The sequence below is a fragment of the Monodelphis domestica genome, chromosome 1 (assembly GCF_027887165.1).
Source record: "Monodelphis domestica isolate mMonDom1 chromosome 1, mMonDom1.pri, whole genome shotgun sequence".
Classification (NCBI taxonomy): Eukaryota; Metazoa; Chordata; class Mammalia; order Didelphimorphia; family Didelphidae; genus Monodelphis; species Monodelphis domestica.
In genome coordinates this window covers 673,094,329-673,112,987 of record NC_077227.1, presented here as the reverse complement: position 1 = coordinate 673,112,987, position 18,659 = coordinate 673,094,329, and the positions used below count along the sequence as shown (strand labels likewise).

The following is an 18,659-nucleotide window of genomic DNA, read 5'->3' as shown; positions in this document are numbered from 1 at the left end:
CTGGAGCTGCAGTACAAGCTGGACCACTAGATTTTTCTCTTCATGACCTGAACCCAGGAAACAAAGTGTATATTAAGAATTTCAAGCATAATGGAGCAACTCAGCCTTCCTGGGAAGGACCATTCCAAATATTGTTAACTACTCCAACATCTATAAAGGTTCAAGAAAAGGACTCTTGGATTCATTGCTCACATGTGAAGAAAGCATCTTCTGCTGAGACTGATTGCCTGTAGCCTATCACATGCATTGAAGATAATAATCCATTGACAAATGGATACTTTTTTTTCAAAAAACACATTGAATTACTGATTTTTTCCTTATTTTTATTACTGCTTTTCTTTTATTTTGATGAGAATATTTGACTTTTTTCTCATTTCTTATACTAAAGGTACACATAATATTTTTTTTCTGCAGTAATACAAGTTAATAGATATATACTTGCTATAATGTCAATGCATATCCCCAAAGCTTTAAACTATGGGAACCTGCCATTTATTGATAAAATATTATGGGACTGTGATTAATGTATCTGATTCCAGAAAAAGGGATAAGACACAAGGAGCACAGACTTAACCTGAAAAGTGCCAAAAAGAGCACACAGGAAATACTAATGTGAGACTTGAGTTTGCAACGTTTGACATATGTTAAGTCATAGGACTTCCTTCTATCTACACTTTTTGTGAAGTAGTCATACAAGTACAAACTTTGACTATTGTAGCCTCCTGGCCTGCGAGAGGCTGTAAAGGTGAGAAAGAGAGGATAGAGATAGAGTAGAAGTTTTGATCCCGCGAAGGGCGTGAACGAGCCGACTTTAGAGATGTGAATAACCGAGTCAGTAGACAAATATTATTTGTATGAGCCACAGCTAAGCTCCGACCACTGAGTGTGACTATTCAGGCTGAAACCACCCAATGATCTCGATTTAACACCATACTGGTCAGAGGATAATGCTAGCTCAGATGGAAAGGAGATCAGAAACTGAAGGAGGTAGATAATGCTAGGTAGCATTAGGAGAAAGAGAAGAAGTAAGGCAGGCCTGGCCTAAAGACCAGGCCTTAGTGAGAAAGATAGAGAAGAGAGAGAGAGAGACAGGCAGGGGAGAAGATGCCCCTTGCCAAACCTGGGAATGCTCTTCAAGTGGGAGGAGCTTACTGGGGCTCGTTTATTTATAGTCTTGACAGCTCAATACATATTGAACAGTTATATGATACCTCAATACATATGGATGAGTTACCTGGGGTATTCCCATTGGATAATGCAACTTATGACAAGGTGAAGGTGGGGTTATTATCCCCAGGAGAGTGAGACAAAGGAAAGCCAGGTTTCGCGCCTAAACTTCAGCCACGCTGGCAATAAAATTTATTGCCATGCACAGGATGGCTATGTGCTCACTCACATTCCTTGTCTCCCCATAGTGTCTATGGGCTGGACTGCTACATCTCCCCCTTTTTGTTTGACACACAAATGAATAGAGTAATATCAAAATGTAACTCAACACACGCTAAATATAAACACACTGGTGCACAATCATAATAATTCAAAGTGAGAAAATCAAACCAGATTATAAAACTCAAATATAAAAATCAAGTGTGAACTTTCTTTCTATCTATGTGCTTAACAAAATAATTATATAAGATATAAAAATGTCAAAAAGAAAAAATAATTTCCATAACACTGATCCTGGTTTCATGAGGTAGAAGTTCTCTGTCTGACAAGATAGGTGCTTCAGTTAACCACGTCACTCTTCGCCAGTCAGAACCATGAGAAGCTGTCAGATCTCATCATGATTAGCAAAACTGACCTCCTCTGGACCCAAAGGATAAATGCTTTCCTTCTCTTGAACTGATTCTGCATCTTTAGGAACTATTCGCTCTCACTGCCAGATGCCTGCCACCTAAGAAACTGGTTGGTAGGACGATGCCAGGACATCCAGTGACTGAGGGCGTCAGTGCACCATGTCTCTGCATTCCCCAACCTCAAGCATCCATTTCACATGGAAAATGCATCACCGTGGCTTAGGCTGTCTGGTCCATAATGAAAGATTCATTATGATTCCCGTTGCATGCAATCAGACATCACTCTCCAGAATGGTCAACTGAAAATTAACAATTTCTGTCATGTTCTCATGTTTACTGACCGTAAGGTGACTGTAATTCTAGAAATCTTTGCACCTTCATAATTTGGATCAGAGCATTAACAGTACCTTCTTTATACTCAAAGTTCTGGCCTTAATAGTGTAAAAGAAAAATTCAAGGTTGATCAATCAAAAGTGACTTTAAAAAGTGTCCTCTAAAATATAAATACTGATCTTATAGCAAAATACTGATCTCTGTAGGATTTCTTAGAAATACTGATCTGTATAAGATTCCTCTCCCTTTTCTTTTTGATTGTGTGGTGGGAGAGATCCCTTTAAAGAAAAAAAAAACATCCTCTCTGAACAATTCAGGAGGGACAGACATGTGACATAGCAAACATGCCTTCATCTTCTCAGTATATAGCAAAGATTGGAATGTAAAATATCATGATACTCTGGTCTTTCATGGAATGGTCGTGTTCAATTCAACATTTTCAGGCACCAATTGCCTAGTGTGATAAGACCGTGCCAATTCTGGCAGTATGCCTTGAATGTAGGCTCTGTTTTTACAGCTTCTGCTGCAAAGTATAATCAAACCCATAGCCAATAATATGAATAAAATGATAGTACCAATGCTGGTTAAGTTAGCTCTACCAAACCAATTTTGGGGATCTAGGGAAGATAAAGTTGCTTCCCAATTTGCAGCTATGTTTGCAGCTTCATTCTCATATACAATTCGGTCTAATTTGTTGATCTGCTGTTGCAATTTAATAATGTCCAAGGTGCTGTTATGACTTCCCCAAGCACCCTTGATGTGCTGAACGACCAGTTGCCATTCATATGACACATTATCATATGGCAACGGAGTAATACAATAACCCGTTTGATTGTAATGACAGGGATAAGTAATCCTTGTGTGTAAAGCTTCAACCTCTTTACCTAACCAAAACACAGCATCTTTTAAACTGTCCAGCTCATTTCTATAAGCTAAGTCAATACTCTGCTGAGTGTGCCATAATTTGGAAGAGTTAGACACCACTTCCTGTATGAACTCATGGTTCTGGATAGAGGAAGTTAATGCCAATGTTGCCGTGGTTAGTGATGTGATCATGGCAATTACTGAGACTACGGCTCCTATAATCTCCAAGACCATTCTCTTGGACCTATGTATAACCATGTTAAATGCCTTTTGAATGATGTGCACAGTAGGCGTAGATGCCCACGTCTCTGTCAAGTCGACAGGTACCCACATTAAAGGTGGATGATACATGATAGCAAGATATGAATCTTGGTTTTTAGGACTAAGGCATTGATGTAGGCGGCATTTTGTGCAGTTGATCTCATATAGACCTTGGTCATTTTTAAAAATTCGAAGGCTGTTACCTACTAGCATTACATAAGGAGCAAAAACACATGCAGTGACATTAACGTGACTGTCATACTCAAGATCAAGTCCTGAGTTCTTCACCTTGACCTTAAACTTGTATATCGGCTGCGTGGCAGCCACTATCTTCCACTGCGTGTTCTGTATAGGACCTGCTTCAATAGCAAGTCTAGAACCAGCCATGTCCACTTCTAGTAAGTCCTCAATTTTCTGAAAATTCTGACATGGCATGTGCCATTTCTCATAGTCAGTGTATTTGCCTAATCGCGTCAGTTGTTCAGAGCGACCACAACGTAACCTGGGTGCCCAATTGTAGATGTTAAAGTCTGTGGTTGCCGGCATCTTAACCTTTCTGGGAACTCGGACAGAACAATCTGTCCATGGCAACTCCTTTTGTACCGTACCTATCTGATTTGGACATAGGTACTTGTTAGCAGGGTGTTTAGATTGGGACGTCTTACGTGCTAACTCATCTCCCATTCCTATCACACCCATGCCAACCCCTACATAACTGTCGTCAGTGGCATTTTTGACAATCCACGCTTGATGTCTGCGTGGTACACAGAAAGAATTACCAATAAACGAATTTCTAAAAGACATACAAAATGGAGGATACACAGTAGATCCTGAATAATTGTACAGAGCTCCTTCAGACTCTAGAGGAACACGTTTGGCTAGAATAGGGTGTGGTAGCCAGTCCGTGTTGTTAACATATACCAGAGGGGGCTTGTCCCTCCAAGTTAACATTCTCAAAATAGGAGGTTTGGGCACGATGGACCAGTAGACTTCAGCATGACAGATGTTCAGCAAAGTCAAAATAGTGAATGTCATCAGAGTAAATGTAATGTCAGTGTTCAGAGTGTGTGCATTCACCAGTGTTGCCTTCGATCCCGGTGCCCTGCTCTTGACCATCAGGTAGCTGACTGGAGACAGCAGCGATGCTCGTCTGCTTCTCGTCCTGGTCTCGGGCAGCCGGTGCGGTGCTAGACTGGTGAGCCTGTTCCTCTGCTCCCCTTGCATCTGGAAGTGGTCCCTTCCATGGTTTGAGATGCTTACTGGGAGTCCAGATCTCTCCATCATCTGTGGAAACACAAGCATATCCTCGACCCATCGTTATTAGTCTGTTCGGACCTCTGTAATCTTTGTCTCCTGGCAATCTCCAAAAAACCCAGGGCTGCTGCACCGTGTCCATTGTATCATGACGCTCAAAATGCGTCTGCATAGGTGTAGCATTCAGCCCTTCTGGGATGGAGAAATGATTGAGAGTTAAAAGTACCATCCTTAACAATTTGTTAGGAATAATAGGTTTGGGTTTAGAGATGTCACCTTCATAAATTGTCAGGTACTCTCCTTTTTGTTTTTGTATCTGGTTCTTGAGAGTCCTGTTAGCTCTCTCCACTATTGCTTGACCAGTGGAGTTACCTGGAATTCCAGTTTTGTGGTTTATATTCCACAGTTTGCAAAATTCTGCAAACCTTTTGCTGGTGTATGCAGTACCATTGTCAGTTTTTATCTGACTTGGAATGCCCAAATGCGCAAATGCTTCCAGCAAGTGTGCAATGACATGAGAAACTTTTTCTCCCGTTTGTGCCGTGGCCCATATGACCCTTGAGTATGTGTCAATTGTCACATGCACATACTTCCACCTTCCAAAAGGAGCATATTGAGTCACATCCATCTGCCAAAGCTGGTTAGCTTTGAGTCCTCGGGGATTAGCTCCTGGGGGAAGAGGTGTAGAGGAGAACTGGGCACACGAGCTGCATTGCTGGATTATCTCCTGTGCCTGTCTTTTAGTAATGTCAAATTGGCATTTGAGAGATTTCGCATTTTGGTGCAATAAAGAATGTGATCTAACTGCATCTTGAAAAGCAGATGCCACTAAGGTATCCACCTTAGCGTTTCCCTCCGAGAGAGGACCAGGGAGGTTAGTGTGTGAACGAATATGTGTTATAAAAAATTTGTTCTGCCTTTGCCATATCACCATCTGGGTGGTACGGAACAAGAGATATAACTCTTCATCAGGTACAGGTTTAATCTTTGCTGTTTCCAGCGAATTAACCAAATTAACCACATATAATGAATCACAGATTATATTACAAGCTTGTACTACATCCCTTAGTACACTGCGAACTGCAGCTAATTCAGCTTTTTGTGGAGAGCCATAAGTAGTGTCTAATAACATTGTGCTATCCTGGACTACAGCTCCTGCTCTCCCATGTTTTGATGCATCTGTAAAAACGTTCACAGCATCTACAAGAGGATGCATGGATGTCATTCTTGGAAAAATAATAGGAGTCAATTTTACAAACTGCAGTATCTTATTAGCAGGAATGTGATTATCTATCTGTCCTGTATAATCTGCAAAAGCAATTTGCCATGGCAAAGACTGTGCAAATAAATTCTGAACTTGCTCTCTTGTTATAGGCACATGAATTGTACTAGGATCTATGCCAGTTAACTGTCTTGCCCTTTTTCTGATCTGAGTTATCAGTAAAATGATAAGTTCTAGATAGCTAGTGAGGGATTTAGTTTGTTGATTGGCTAAATGAATCCATTCTATGATGTGTTGGTCCTGATGTAAAGCACCTGTGGGAGTATACCTTGTCTGTAGAACAGACGCTATTAAGGGTAATGATGGATCAATTCTATACAATCTGGCTTTTGACACCGCTTCTTCCACTACCTTTAACTCCTCTCCCGCTTTGGGAGACAGTGTTCTAGGGGATGATAATGCAGCATCTCCCTTTAAAGTGTCATAGAGGTTTTCTAACTGTAATATACCTCTATGTCCTTCACTATCAGACCACGATAAAGTATTAGCTGATTGGAGAATATGCTCAGGCGTGCCTATGCCTATTAATTTCTGGTGAGGTTCAATGACTTCCCATGATTCTGGCCAATCCGTAGCAGAGATCACCGAGATGTCTGCTCCAGAATCCAGGATGCCAGAGATAACCCTGTCTTCTACAAATAAAGACATTACCATCCTATCCTGAGTCACTTTTTGAGACCAAAACAATCCATGGGCTGTGGAATCAAGGCTGCTTTTTTGAAGCTTGCTCTTTAGAGAGAAATCAGCTTCAGGGAATATGGTCAGGTAAACTAGATTAGTGTCCTTTGAAATGCAAAATGCTGGCCTTGCAGCAGCCAGGATGTGGAGCCCATTGGTCTCCTTATCCTGAAACAATGTAGGAAAGATTTCTAAACCTTTTGCAATGAGGTCAGGGTCGCCTAGTATCAACCCTTTTGCACCTTGAGGTACTGGAAAACGAAAGCTAGCTGGAATCCAAGTCGGTTCTGACTTCTCTTTTAGTACTATGCTTTCGGCTGCAATTATAGGGAATCGAAAAGAACACCTCATGGTTCTGCCCTGATTTACTCCTGGGCTCAAGGCTGGCCCGAAGTCTAGTTTAACTGGGTGTTAGACCCTGTGTTGGGAAGACTTCGCTTATTGCCAGCTCTGCACTCAGAAGCCCAATGCCTGCCCTTTCCGCATTTGGGGCAGATATCTGGGGTCTTTCCTGTTCTTTTATTTGGACATGCTCTACGATAGTGACCTCTCCTGCCGCACGCATGGCATAGCCCTCTAAGCATTCTTGGCTGCTCTTGTACTGTTAAAATAGTTCGTGTCTCACCCATGCCTATGTCTTGGCATGCTCTTAAAAAATCTGTCAGGGTCCCTGTAGCTTTAATGGGAGCTAAAGCTCTTCTGGCCTGTTCATTAGCATTTAAAATAGCAAGGTCCCTAATGAGAACCTTAGCTGCATCTTCGTGAGGGATATGTCTGCGGACTTCTGTACTGAGCCTATCCACAAAGTCAGCGAAAGATTCGTTCTGCTTTTGGATAATCTCTGTGTACAGGCTCTCTGAATCCTTCCCGGGTAGGGCTCTCCATGCCTTAGTGGCAGCGCTGGCTATCTGGCTAAAAACCTGCTCTGTGGCTGCGATTTGCCTAGCAATTGGTTCGAATTCTCCTTGCCCTACCAATTGTTCAAAGGGCACGTTGATTCCTGCCTGCCTGTTCTCGGAGGCCTGCAGGGAACATAGATCATGGAATTTCAGCTTCCAGGTCAGATAGTCACCTCCGCTGAGGGCGGACTCGGCTGCCAGGTACCAGTCAGCCGGTGTGAGTGTCTGTTGAGTCAGATTACTGAGGAGCGCTAATGTGAATGGAGCAATTGCCCCGTTTTTCAATACGCTGCTTCTGAGCATTTTCAAGACCTTACAGTCTATGGGCTTGTGCTGAGCAATGTGTCTGTTGGCATCCTCACGGTCCTCTATATACCTGACTGGGAAAGCAGAAATATCCTCCTTGCCTTTTTGAGTAGGCGAGATCGGCTCATTCCTGAGTGAATCAGGCTTAGAAACTTCAGGCGAGCAAGGTGGGGGTGGGGTGGCAAGAAGAGAGGCTCCTGAAGCCAACCCGTAGTCTGGGGGAGGGGTGGGAGGGGGAGGGGTCAGAGTGTTTAGAGAAGGATACAGCCTTGGAGTTGTAAATGACTCTTTTGTTTTACTCTCCTTTGAATTATAGCCTGGGGCCTCTGGAGGATCCCCAGACCATCCTGAACACTCTCCTTCCCTTCCCCCATCAGTCTCCTCAGGAGCAGTGCTTTTGAGAACCTGCTTTTTAAATTCCTGAGTCTGTGGAGATTCCTTCTCCCCTGCATTAGAGGTTTGAATAGCTAAATCCTCTAGAATAGTTCTGATAATTGACCAGGTGTTAAATACCGTTTTCCTGACTCTGTTACCTTCCTTTTGATAGTCCTTTAAAGATTGTCCTATACGGTCCCATTGAGCAACTTCTAGCGTCCCCATGGATGGGAAGGCTGGGAAAGCCTTTTGAATTACTTGTAGCAAGGCTTTGATCTGCGCTTTAGAGACCTTCCTACCTCCCAGTTAAATTAACGACATGAGGAGTCGTATATAACCTGCATGGGAGGAAATAGTCAAACCCATCTCTGAGAACAACTCACCTTCCGTTGGCCAGACTCGAAGGGCTTGTTCTCTGGCTTCGTTCCGCCTAGCCTGAGAAATCCTTCGCGTCTCGGGGCGCGCCCTCCCTATTGCTGTGAGAAATAAAGGTAGAATGCCACGAGAAAGTGCCAGGTGTGAGTCCTAGGCACGTGGGCGCCAGTATGTAGCCTCCCGGCCTGCGAGAGGCTGTAAAGGTGAGAAAGAGAGGATAGAGATAGAGTAGAAGTTTTGATCCCGCGAAGGGCGTGAACGAGCCGACTTTAGAGATGTGAATAACCGAGTCAGTAGACAAATATTATTTGTATGAGCCACAGCTAAGCTCCGACCACTGAGTGTGACTATTCAGGCTGAAACCACCCAATGATCTCGATTTAACACCATACTGGTCAGAGGATAATGCTAGCTCAGATGGAAAGGAGATCAGAAACTGAAGGAGGTAGATAATGCTAGGTAGCATTAGGAGAAAGAGAAGAAGTAAGGCAGGCCTGGCCTAAAGACCAGGCCTTAGTGAGAAAGATAGAGAAGAGAGAGAGAGAGACAGGCAGGGGAGAAGATGCCCCTTGCCAAACCTGGGAATGCTCTTCAAGTGGGAGGAGCTTACTGGGGCTCGTTTATTTATAGTCTTGACAGCTCAATACATATTGAACAGTTATATGATACCTCAATACATATGGATGAGTTACCTGGGGTATTCCCATTGGATAATGCAACTTATGACAAGGTGAAGGTGGGGTTATTATCCCCAGGAGAGTGAGACAAAGGAAAGCCAGGTTTCGCGCCTAAACTTCAGCCACGCTGGCAATAAAATTTATTGCCATGCACAGGATGGCTATGTGCTCACTCACATTCCTTGTCTCCCCATAGTGTCTATGGGCTGGACTGCTACAACTATCATTCTGGCTCCCTATATCCCTGAGAATGTCAAAATTCAGACGAGGGAATGACACTTCCCTATCAAAATAGAATTCTAGTTACTTTTCTTCTTATAATATGGCAACTTCCTGTAGTCTTGGCTACAAATGGCTAAGTGAAATATTACTGCTCTCTGTCCTAAAGACTTATGGGATAGAAATTACTGTAAGTTGGACCTATACAAGGGTGTATTTTGAAATTTTTTCCTTATGTTTTTAGTTGTGTTTTTTCTCTTCTTTTGATAATTGACTCATACACCCCCATAACTCAACATTGCATCCTGAGCTGAACTGGATGTTTTTAACACCTACTTCAGGGGGGATTGTATTTTAATTTAAAATCCAAGAATTTTGATTTTTTGTTTGAGATTGTATTTTTATAAAAATCAAAGATTTTGAATTTTATTCGAGAAAAGATCTTCAAGGAAGAAGCTTGATAACTCCTAAATCCAGAGAATGAATTGTTGCAGAAAGATGCTGGAAAACCTACACTTCATCAAGAAGATCAAGAATGAACTTTGGATATGGTTAATTGAACTGAACATTGATTGAACATTTATTGTAAATGTACACATTTATGCCAAAAGGGACTGCCCCTAATTTGGCTTTCTGTCAATGTGCCTAGCAAAACATTGGTTTTGCTTTCTTTCTTTTCTATTTCCTCCCTCTCTACTCTAATTTCCTCTTAGAAAATTGAATATTGTATATATCTACAGTTAGAAGTGCTTTTAGGACTACAAGATGATTATGTTAAATGATCAATGGGGAGACTAGTCTCCCAGTGATCATCAGGGGGGATTGTGAACCCCAAAAATTCCCAGACCCTACTTCATAAGGTTGGGTTAAGACTGTTCCCCACTTTAAACAATGAAGGAACTTAGATCAGGAATGTGAAGACCTCTACTCCACCCCTACTTAAGCATACTTTAAGGGAAGATAAAGTTGTAAACTCTTTGCTGAACAATGAAAAGTACTTAAACCCATACTTATAATAAGGCAAAAAGTTCATAAGTTGTGCCTATTTTTAGAACTAATACAAAAGGGTGTTAAGTACCTATAAAGGTCAGGCAACTTGTGAACTTGAAAAAGGCAAAGAGGTGAGAACTTACTCAGGTGTGAATTACTCAAAAAGTTATACTTCTTAGGTGTGAATTAAGAATGGTCTGTCCTTTGAAAAACGTCTACTGTGATTGGTAGATGTAAGAACTTAGGGGAGGTGACATAGGAGAAAATTTCCTTTAAATAGGAGCTCAGATAGAGCTGAAGGGACATTCTGATTCAGATTCAGATTCAGGATTGAGCTGGTGGAGTCAGCCGAGATGAAGCTGGCCTGGTGTCACTAGAATCCTTGCTTGAACAGATCTTGTGGTGAGTGATTAAGGACTGACTGATCTTTTCTCTTAGGACTTAGGCCTGGGTTGGCCAGGGCTGCCCTGGACCAACCTATCCTTTTCTCATTATTTCCTTTTTCTCTCTTTCTCTCTTTCTTTAATTCCTCATTGTATTAATTAAATCTCTATAAAACCCAGCTGATTGGATATATTTCATAATTGGGAATATTTCCCTGGTGACCACCTTATATTTGATTTAAAACAAGACACTGTCTTGAACTATATTTTCTGCGGTCACAATTACTCATCCACTCTTATATTTACTACAATTTAAGTCTTCCACTATTTTAATCATCACATAGTATTATATGTCATCATGGACCAACATGAACTCCATATATTTGGCTAGTTTAAATGCTTCAAGTTTTATTTGTGGGGTTGCTGTGAAAGTATTGTGGGGCAAAAGTATGATAAAACTAAACAAAACAAACAGTAAATTGTAACAAAGAGTTGTATAAACATTAGTGAACTTATACTACCATATAATGAAAGTTCAGAATTTTAAAATGTGCATTCTTCTATAATATATGCTCTTTGGGGAAACCATTATATTTCGCATGCCCCTGAAGTACTGAGTAACTATAGTTTATGCTATCTTTCTTGTAGGATAGATATAGTAGCTTTCTCAGAAAAGCTTAGTCCTATGGTGATAAATATACTTAATCATTTCTGTGAACCAACCCCAAAAAACAAATTTTTAAAGAAACCATGTGAATGTTCGGCAATATTTTTAGAAAGTTATAGGTTTTCATGCAAGTTCCACAAATTATTTCTTTTTGCAGTATGTCAAGGGGGCTTTTTGCAGTATGTCAAGTCACCACCTTTATATTTTTTTCTGGACTGATTTAATAGAGTTATCACAAAAGTCTGAAGTAAATAATATTTTTAATTATATTTTATTTGGATTTCACCCTATAGACACATAGCTATTAATGGCAGTTAAAATACATTATATTGTTTTCTATTTTTATGATTCAAAAATATGCCCTTAATACATAGTTGTTTAAAACAGACTACACATTGCTGTTGGGTTTTGTTTTATTTTTTTTGGACAAAGCAAAAAGCAACATTCATTTATATTTGTATTTGTAATTTCAGAAACAAAAGAGCAGAGAAATGTCTCATTCTACAAATAAAGGATTAATATTTGGCATCATGATGGGGACTGCTGGAGTAAGCTTGATCATAGTGTGGTACCAAAAAATTCGTAAACCTGGCACAACAATGAATTTATCTAAATTTCTGTCATTGAGCAATGAATTTCATTCCATTGATTTGCAAGATACAGTTCATAATGAAAAAGGAGCAGTGGTGGTGTTACAGAAAAGTCAGTTTCAGATCCTGGAGAAATTAAATGATTTACTGATGAGTGTGGAAGAACTCAAAGAGGAAATCAGATTCCTTAAAGAAGCTATTCCAGAGTTGGAGAAACATATCCGAGTTGAGCTCCGAGGGAAGACAGCTATCCACAAGATAAGTCCTCAGCCTCGAACACCTAGGAAGAGAAAAGCTGAAACAGGTGGGGACATCTCAACCAACAATAGTTCTGAGGAGGTGGAAAGTGAAGGAGGGTAAGTCTTTGCAAAATGTTGCTTTTATTGAATTAACTATCGTAACATCAATAGGAACTTCTAAATTTGATTAACAACACCAAAAACCATAAGTCATTAAGATCAGATGGCTGCCATTCTATTTGCCAATCACTTGGCATTCCATTTAACCACTGAAACCTGGTGAAGAGTAGATTACAGCGTTTTTCTTAGGACTCATTACCTAAAAAGAAGCATAGGTAGAAAATAGAAAAGATTTTTTTGAAGGATGTGTGTAAATATAAATGATAGTTGTTATATCTACTAAGAAAACTGAATTATAATATCTTTAAGTTTGGCATCAAGGAGGTCAACAACTATGTCCTGTGGCATGTCCTTTGAGTCCTCTTAGCAACAGAATATTCAGCTATCTGACCTGGGATTTTGACTCAGGAATAGAGGTATTTCTATCCCAAGACAGGGAGAGAGTGCTCCTTTCAGTCCAAGGGCCAGGAAAGAGAGCCTCAAGACCAACTGCCACTCTCCTAGTTCCCTTCCCCTCACCAACTGTCATTCTTGTCAGTATCTTCTCTCTAATATTCCAATTGCTGTTTGTTCCACCCAAGTGGTAGAAAGTCCAGAACTTGATTGAGTTTTCCTTTCCATAATTGTCCCCTTTTTTTGTTGTGACCTTCCTAAGGTTACTTATTTTTATTATACTTACCAATCTACTAAATCTACTTTCTAACTATTCCTCCAAAATAATATACTTCCCTCAATTACTCTATCACTATTCTATGCTAACTTTATCTACTCTAAGGAATTCTTTGCAGGAAAGTTTTGGGTAATAGTAATTTTGGGGTTTTACAATAAATTCAGTACCATAAATGTTTGAACAAAACCATTACAAAGAAATTTGAATCTTAATACTAATATTAATTACTCTTGCTAAGTTAAACTAATACAAACATTTTTCCTATTTTAATTATTTATAATTAATTGCAAACTATTTTATCTATATATATTTCCATTAAACACAATTTCAGCATCAGCTTTACAATAAACAATTAAAACTTTATTATCTGCAAATGCAGCTTAAGTCTATTTCTAAGTATAATTAACTGTCTATGCTATGTTTAACTTAACTTACTCCTAAACTATTCCCTACTTATAACTCTTCTCTAAATTCCTAGTCCAATCTATAACCTAATCATATGTACAACATATATACATGCTGTGCTAAATATTTATAGACTCTATCACTATGTTACCAACCTAATTATAGTACATATATATTATTTATAGAGATTATTTACATATAATACAATAACATAGTTCTCTAATTTTGATGTCAGTCAAATAAAAATATCTATTGATCTTTCTATTTGCCTAAGACCTTATGGAACTATGTACATATTTACATTTTACATGAATGCAATTTCAGACACTTGTTTATTTAAACAAGGTCTTCCAATATATGTCAGTTTATGATTTTGTGTTTTGTCTCTAATAGTGTGTTAAATGAATACTCATCAAGTTTCTTCATATTTCCATTTCTAATGTTGACTGATGGATCTCTTCTATCTTCCCAGTCATGTAATATTGCATGCTATTTCCATAATATATGAAATTAATTTTGTTTTATGCTTCCATCGCACTCAGTCTTACATATAAGTCCTGTTTTCCATCTGTCCTCTTCCTATATAAAAAATTTACAAAGTTCAAACTCTTAGCTGTCCATTTCAGCTTTTTCTCTTTGTTTCTTCTTTCTAGCAGCTTTTCTTGATGCTTTTCCTCTGGGATGCTTTTTCCTCTGGGTTGGAAAGTTGACTTCTCACTTGGCATGCTTGACTGCTGGGATCTCATTATCTTGAACATTATGTGTCACTATTGTTTCTTTCTGATGTACTTTTTGATGCTAATCAGTTTTTGTTTTCATTTCTCAGCACTATATTTTGTGTATCTATCTTCATCTTCTATGTCTGTTACAGTGGTATCGAATTTTTCTGGTTTTATTTGGGAACAGTGGAACCATGAGTCTTTCCCTGCAATTTTTATAGCTGTTGGGGTGGTAAGCAATACTTAATGTGGTCCAGTCCACTTTATGTCTATAGCCAATTTTCTATTGAAATTTTTTAAGTATACTTTGTCTCCTGGTTTGATGTGATGCAAATTGAAACGTAGGGGTACTGTTTGTTGTATCAAGCCCATTTCGTGCAATTCTGCTATTCTTGTTTGTAAAACTTGTATTTATTTTGTTAATTGATAATCTAGTTTGTGAGAAGTTCTAAGTCAGAGAAAGGAACATGTGATAGGATCATTACATTGTTTTCTTCTTCCTCTGTTTTCTATCAGGTATATAATTTTGTTCTACTCCTAATTCAATGTCTTCTTCCTCAACCTCAAATTTTTCATAAAGTTCTTGATAATTCTTGATTCCCAATGCCACCATCATTTCTTCTAATGTTTTTGTGTTTTCTATGCTCTGAACTAACTCTTCTGACAGGATCACTTGTTCTTGATTTGAATTGTTAATGTAATCATCTGTCTCCAAATCTTGTAAAGCTTTGTGATCTTGATGGTAAAGTTTAATATATTCATGAGGTTCTTGATCTTCCTCATTTTCTGAGTCAAATATCATTGTATATAGTGGTTCTGTGTGATCCGTGTCTTGCTCTGACTCTTGCTTGCTGATTTCTATATTTCCCAAATCTTTTGCTAGCTCTTGACCAATAGTATGCTGTAACTTTGTGTTATGTGTTGATAAATTTGGTTCTTACATATTTGTTTCTTCCTATGGATCTGCTGTCATATCCCAGTTTTGTTCTTCAGATACAGATTTCTCTTGTTGCTCTAAACATTAATTTTGCAATGCATCATCAGTTTGCAATGAAATTGCATTAGCATGGAGACTTAAGGATGGTGTGATAATGTTTATGTTTGCTTTTTCTTGTACAGTTGCTATTGGTTGGAATTCTTTGACATAAGGATTTAAGGTTGACTTTTCTATTATGTCATTGATATGTTCTTTTCTAATATCATCCTTGCTTTCACTGTCATAGTGTAATATTCTTAGGGAAGGAATGGGTGGATATGAAGTACAGGGGATATGGAAGGTTGGTAGCAGGGAATTGAGGAGTTGAAGGGAGAGAGGGAATATGGCTGCCAATAAGGTAAAAGAAGATATATCCCTGCTGAAAGTCTATTTTTTACCAAAATGGGGTGTTTGAGAAATGAGCCACTTATGATAGCCTGTGGGAATATCGTCTCTATGGATTGATGCCGGAGATGCCCCAAAGCAGGTAAACATGGACCATCCTGAGGGACAAGCCTTTCCCCAGAATTTGGTTGCCCAGTAGGGGTCTGATAAACAGGGGTCAGTTTGTCGTTGAATGACTGAATTGAGGTTCAGCTCCCTCTATGACCCCTGAAAAGAAAGTCCTCTTATCTGACTGCAATATTTAAATAAGATAAATTTTAATAACCAGTTTGGATTGGAGAGGTATCAGGGAAAAGGGAAAAGGGATGTCCTTAAATAAGATTGGAGTCTTTCTCAGCTTTGGAGCTGAGGTCAAGCCTCATAGGCTGGTGGAGGGTTTCTCTTATTCCTGTCTATGCTATATCTGTGCTAGTTTTCTTAATTCCAAAATCTTAGTAGTAGACAGTAAGCAACAAGAAAAGTTCTGATTTTCAGAACTGGTTGGGCCTGTCTCTTCAGGCTAAAGAAAATAGCAGCACCTCTATCCAGAAACTCCAAACAAAAGCCCTTCCCACTTCCCATGCCAGCAGGAAGTGCTTGCTAGTCACAAGACCCACTGCCACTCCCAGTTGCCCCTTCTCCCACCAACTGTCAGTCTTGTCAATTTCCTCTCTCTCTAATATTCTCACTGTTGCTTGTTCCAACACAGTGGCAGAAAGTCTAGAACTTGTTCTAGTTTCCTTTCCACATTTGTCTCCAGGAGATCTGCTACTTTGACTGTTCTCAGTTATTGCATTTTCCTCCCCCTTGGACCATTCTGATGTGCTTCAGTTATTTCAGTTGAAGTGTGTTTAGAATCTTTAGAACCCTCTACTATTTGTGTCTCATATGCTTCTGTTTTTGGCTTTGCTATTTGTTCTATACTTTCTGTTTCTAAAGTATATTCTTTCCTTTCTACTAAGTCACTTTTGTCTTGTGCTGAGACATGTTTCAATTCACTGTTGCTTGGATATAATCTTTCATGTTCTTTGCTTTTTAAGTTATAACGTCCTAATAAGTTTAAGGATCTTGTATTACAGACTGTTGCCAGAACTGTTTCTTCCCCTTTCTTTGTATCTTGTTCCACTATTCCAAAATTTTTCTCTCTAATCTCTTACATCATTATCTAATTGAATTTCTTCTTCTATCTGCTCTTTAGGGGTTTTTTGTGCTTTTGGACCCCCAAATTCTATTTGTATGCAGTCTCCTTCCTTTTCATTTTCCCCATTTTTCCTTTTTAATGTTACCCCATGCACCTGGCTTCATAACTGACATTATTTGGCAGCACCTGAGACTACTTGTGAATAATGAGGCTCTGCTCCTTGTTAGATATATCTCTCCATGGTTTCTAAATTTATTGCTTACAATGAATTCTTGCAATTACAATTGCAACATTTTGTATCCTTTTGTGTATGGTGCTGCTATACTTTATGTTGCTTTTCCAGGATCTGTTTTTATTATTAGCTTGGACTAATTGTGCCTTTAAGTAGTATAACAGTTAAAATTTAGGAATATGGGGAGACTGAGGCAGGTAGAAATTAGTTTCTCTCTGCAAGGAGTATTATATTTTTTAGAGGTTTATTAAATGTTAAATATTAAAGAATATACAAGTAAGAAACATGTGCCTAGGCCAGAGGCCTAGACAAAATAACCTCACATCACGCAAAAGACGTGTCTTCTCCAAAACGGAAGTCCAAAAGAGCGCCCAAAAACCTTTGCCACCAGCTTAAATCCTTCCTCGATTTTGGCCCACCTCAGAATTCCTGTGAGATTACAAAGCATTTTGGGGAAGTGGAGCAAAGGCTTGTGGGTATTGTAGTCCTGTATTCGAATCTATTTTTTACAGTAGCAGTCTCAAGCCATGTGATCCATTTTTCCGCATAGGAAACATTTGGGTACATTTCTCATTTGATTGCTTTGTGTGTAATTTCTTATGGGTTTGTATGACTACAGAGTGGCTATATTTTTTATTTCCTCAATTTCTTTTTGTTTAATTGTGCTATTTCTCTCCTTGGGCTTGGTTTTAAACTCTTTTATTATTTCATCCTTTTCATTTAGGATTTATTTATGACCTGTGTAAAATTTAAATTATATCTCTAATAATAGAAATATTATTTTATGAGGTTTATTAAGGACTATTAGAAATCAAGGAATAAAGAAGATTCAAAATAAAAACCACGTACCCATGGCTGATTAGCCCATTTAAAATCCCTGCATTTAGCTTACCACTATATTTACTACATCATTGCAAAGGAAGAAAAGAAGTGTGGGATGTGTTACTGCCAGTTAAATACAAATTGTGATCTTGCCTATGTGGAGACTCAGGTGAGATTATAGTGAATTCTGGGAAATATCAAGGACTTCTGGGGAATTAAGTTAGGGTTCAAAATCTCTATTTATACACCTGTGAATATGTAAGTTGCAGTTTTTCTTAAATCTTCCAGACTTAGTGTTTCCAAGTCTGGGCATTAAAATTTAAAATATGATTGAATAGGTATGTTACTGCCTTTCAGAAATTGTCTCCTTATGTGTTGGATATTTTGCTCATTTAAATTTTCAAACTGAAGCACATCTTTTGCTACTTCAACCACCCTATCAAGGAATTTTGATGGATGTTCCCCACTCTCCTGTCTCAATTTCTCAAATTGTCCCCAAGTATCTGCTCTTTTAGAAAAACTTTTCATTGCCTCTAATAGATCTACTCTGACCTTTTTTTAGATAACACAGATTTGCCTTATTAGAAAACCATAAGTCTGTTCCTTCCTCTGGCCATGATGTTAAATTTGGATCGTTTCTAGTTTCATCAATGAATTGTTACTTTTCCCTTTTTGAAAATAAATCTGAGAGAAGAATTTTAGTCTCCTGGAAATTAGGATCATAAAGTCTAATTGCTCTTTTAAGTTCTTTCAAACAGCACCCAGGCTCTGAAAACCAGGAAGGCATCCTTTTTTTTCAGACTTTTAAGGTCTGCTGCTGTAAATGGCTTTTGTGTTTTAATATGAATTATGCTGTTGTCTGGTTGTTGGCTTGTTTGATCTCTTAGTGGCAATATTGGTATTCTCCCTTCAGTCCCATCTGTCTTTTCTTGCTCCGTTATATTATTAGTTTTAGGAATGTCTTCTTGTATATTCATATCTTTGCAACTTTGTTTCTCCTCA

At 38.9% G+C, this 18,659-nt stretch overlaps 2 protein-coding genes across 10 annotated transcripts in view; one reads left to right on the top strand and one right to left on the bottom strand.

The window, feature by feature from the left end:
• RMDN2 (regulator of microtubule dynamics 2) overlaps nt 1–18,659 on the top strand; it is a 117,486-nt gene that overhangs the window by 28,789 nt on the left and 70,038 nt on the right. For all 9 annotated transcript variants that reach the window (XM_007477023.3, XM_016425104.2, XM_016425105.2 and 6 more), the window contains one exon: nt 11,833–12,305. In XM_007477023.3, coding sequence (XP_007477085.2) covers nt 11,851–12,305 — 455 coding nt within the window. In that variant the 5' untranslated portion in view covers nt 11,833–11,850. The remainder of the gene's footprint in view (nt 1–11,832; nt 12,306–18,659) is intronic.
• LOC130453820 (endogenous retrovirus group K member 7 Env polyprotein-like) lies at nt 1,856–8,590 on the bottom strand. The gene is made up of 2 exons (XM_056794811.1): nt 8,432–8,590; nt 1,856–4,538 (listed from the first exon to the last, which is right to left on the bottom strand). The coding sequence occupies exon 2, from the start codon at nt 4,536–4,538 to the stop codon at nt 2,538–2,540; it is 2,001 nt and encodes a 666-aa protein (XP_056650789.1). The 5' UTR covers nt 8,432–8,590; the 3' UTR covers nt 1,856–2,537.

Bases quoted from the DNA above. Each gene is read 5' to 3' on its own strand.
- LOC130453820 (XM_056794811.1), bottom strand. From the start codon at position 4,538: ATGATGGAGAGATCTGGACTCCCAGTAAGCATCTCAAACCATGGAAGG.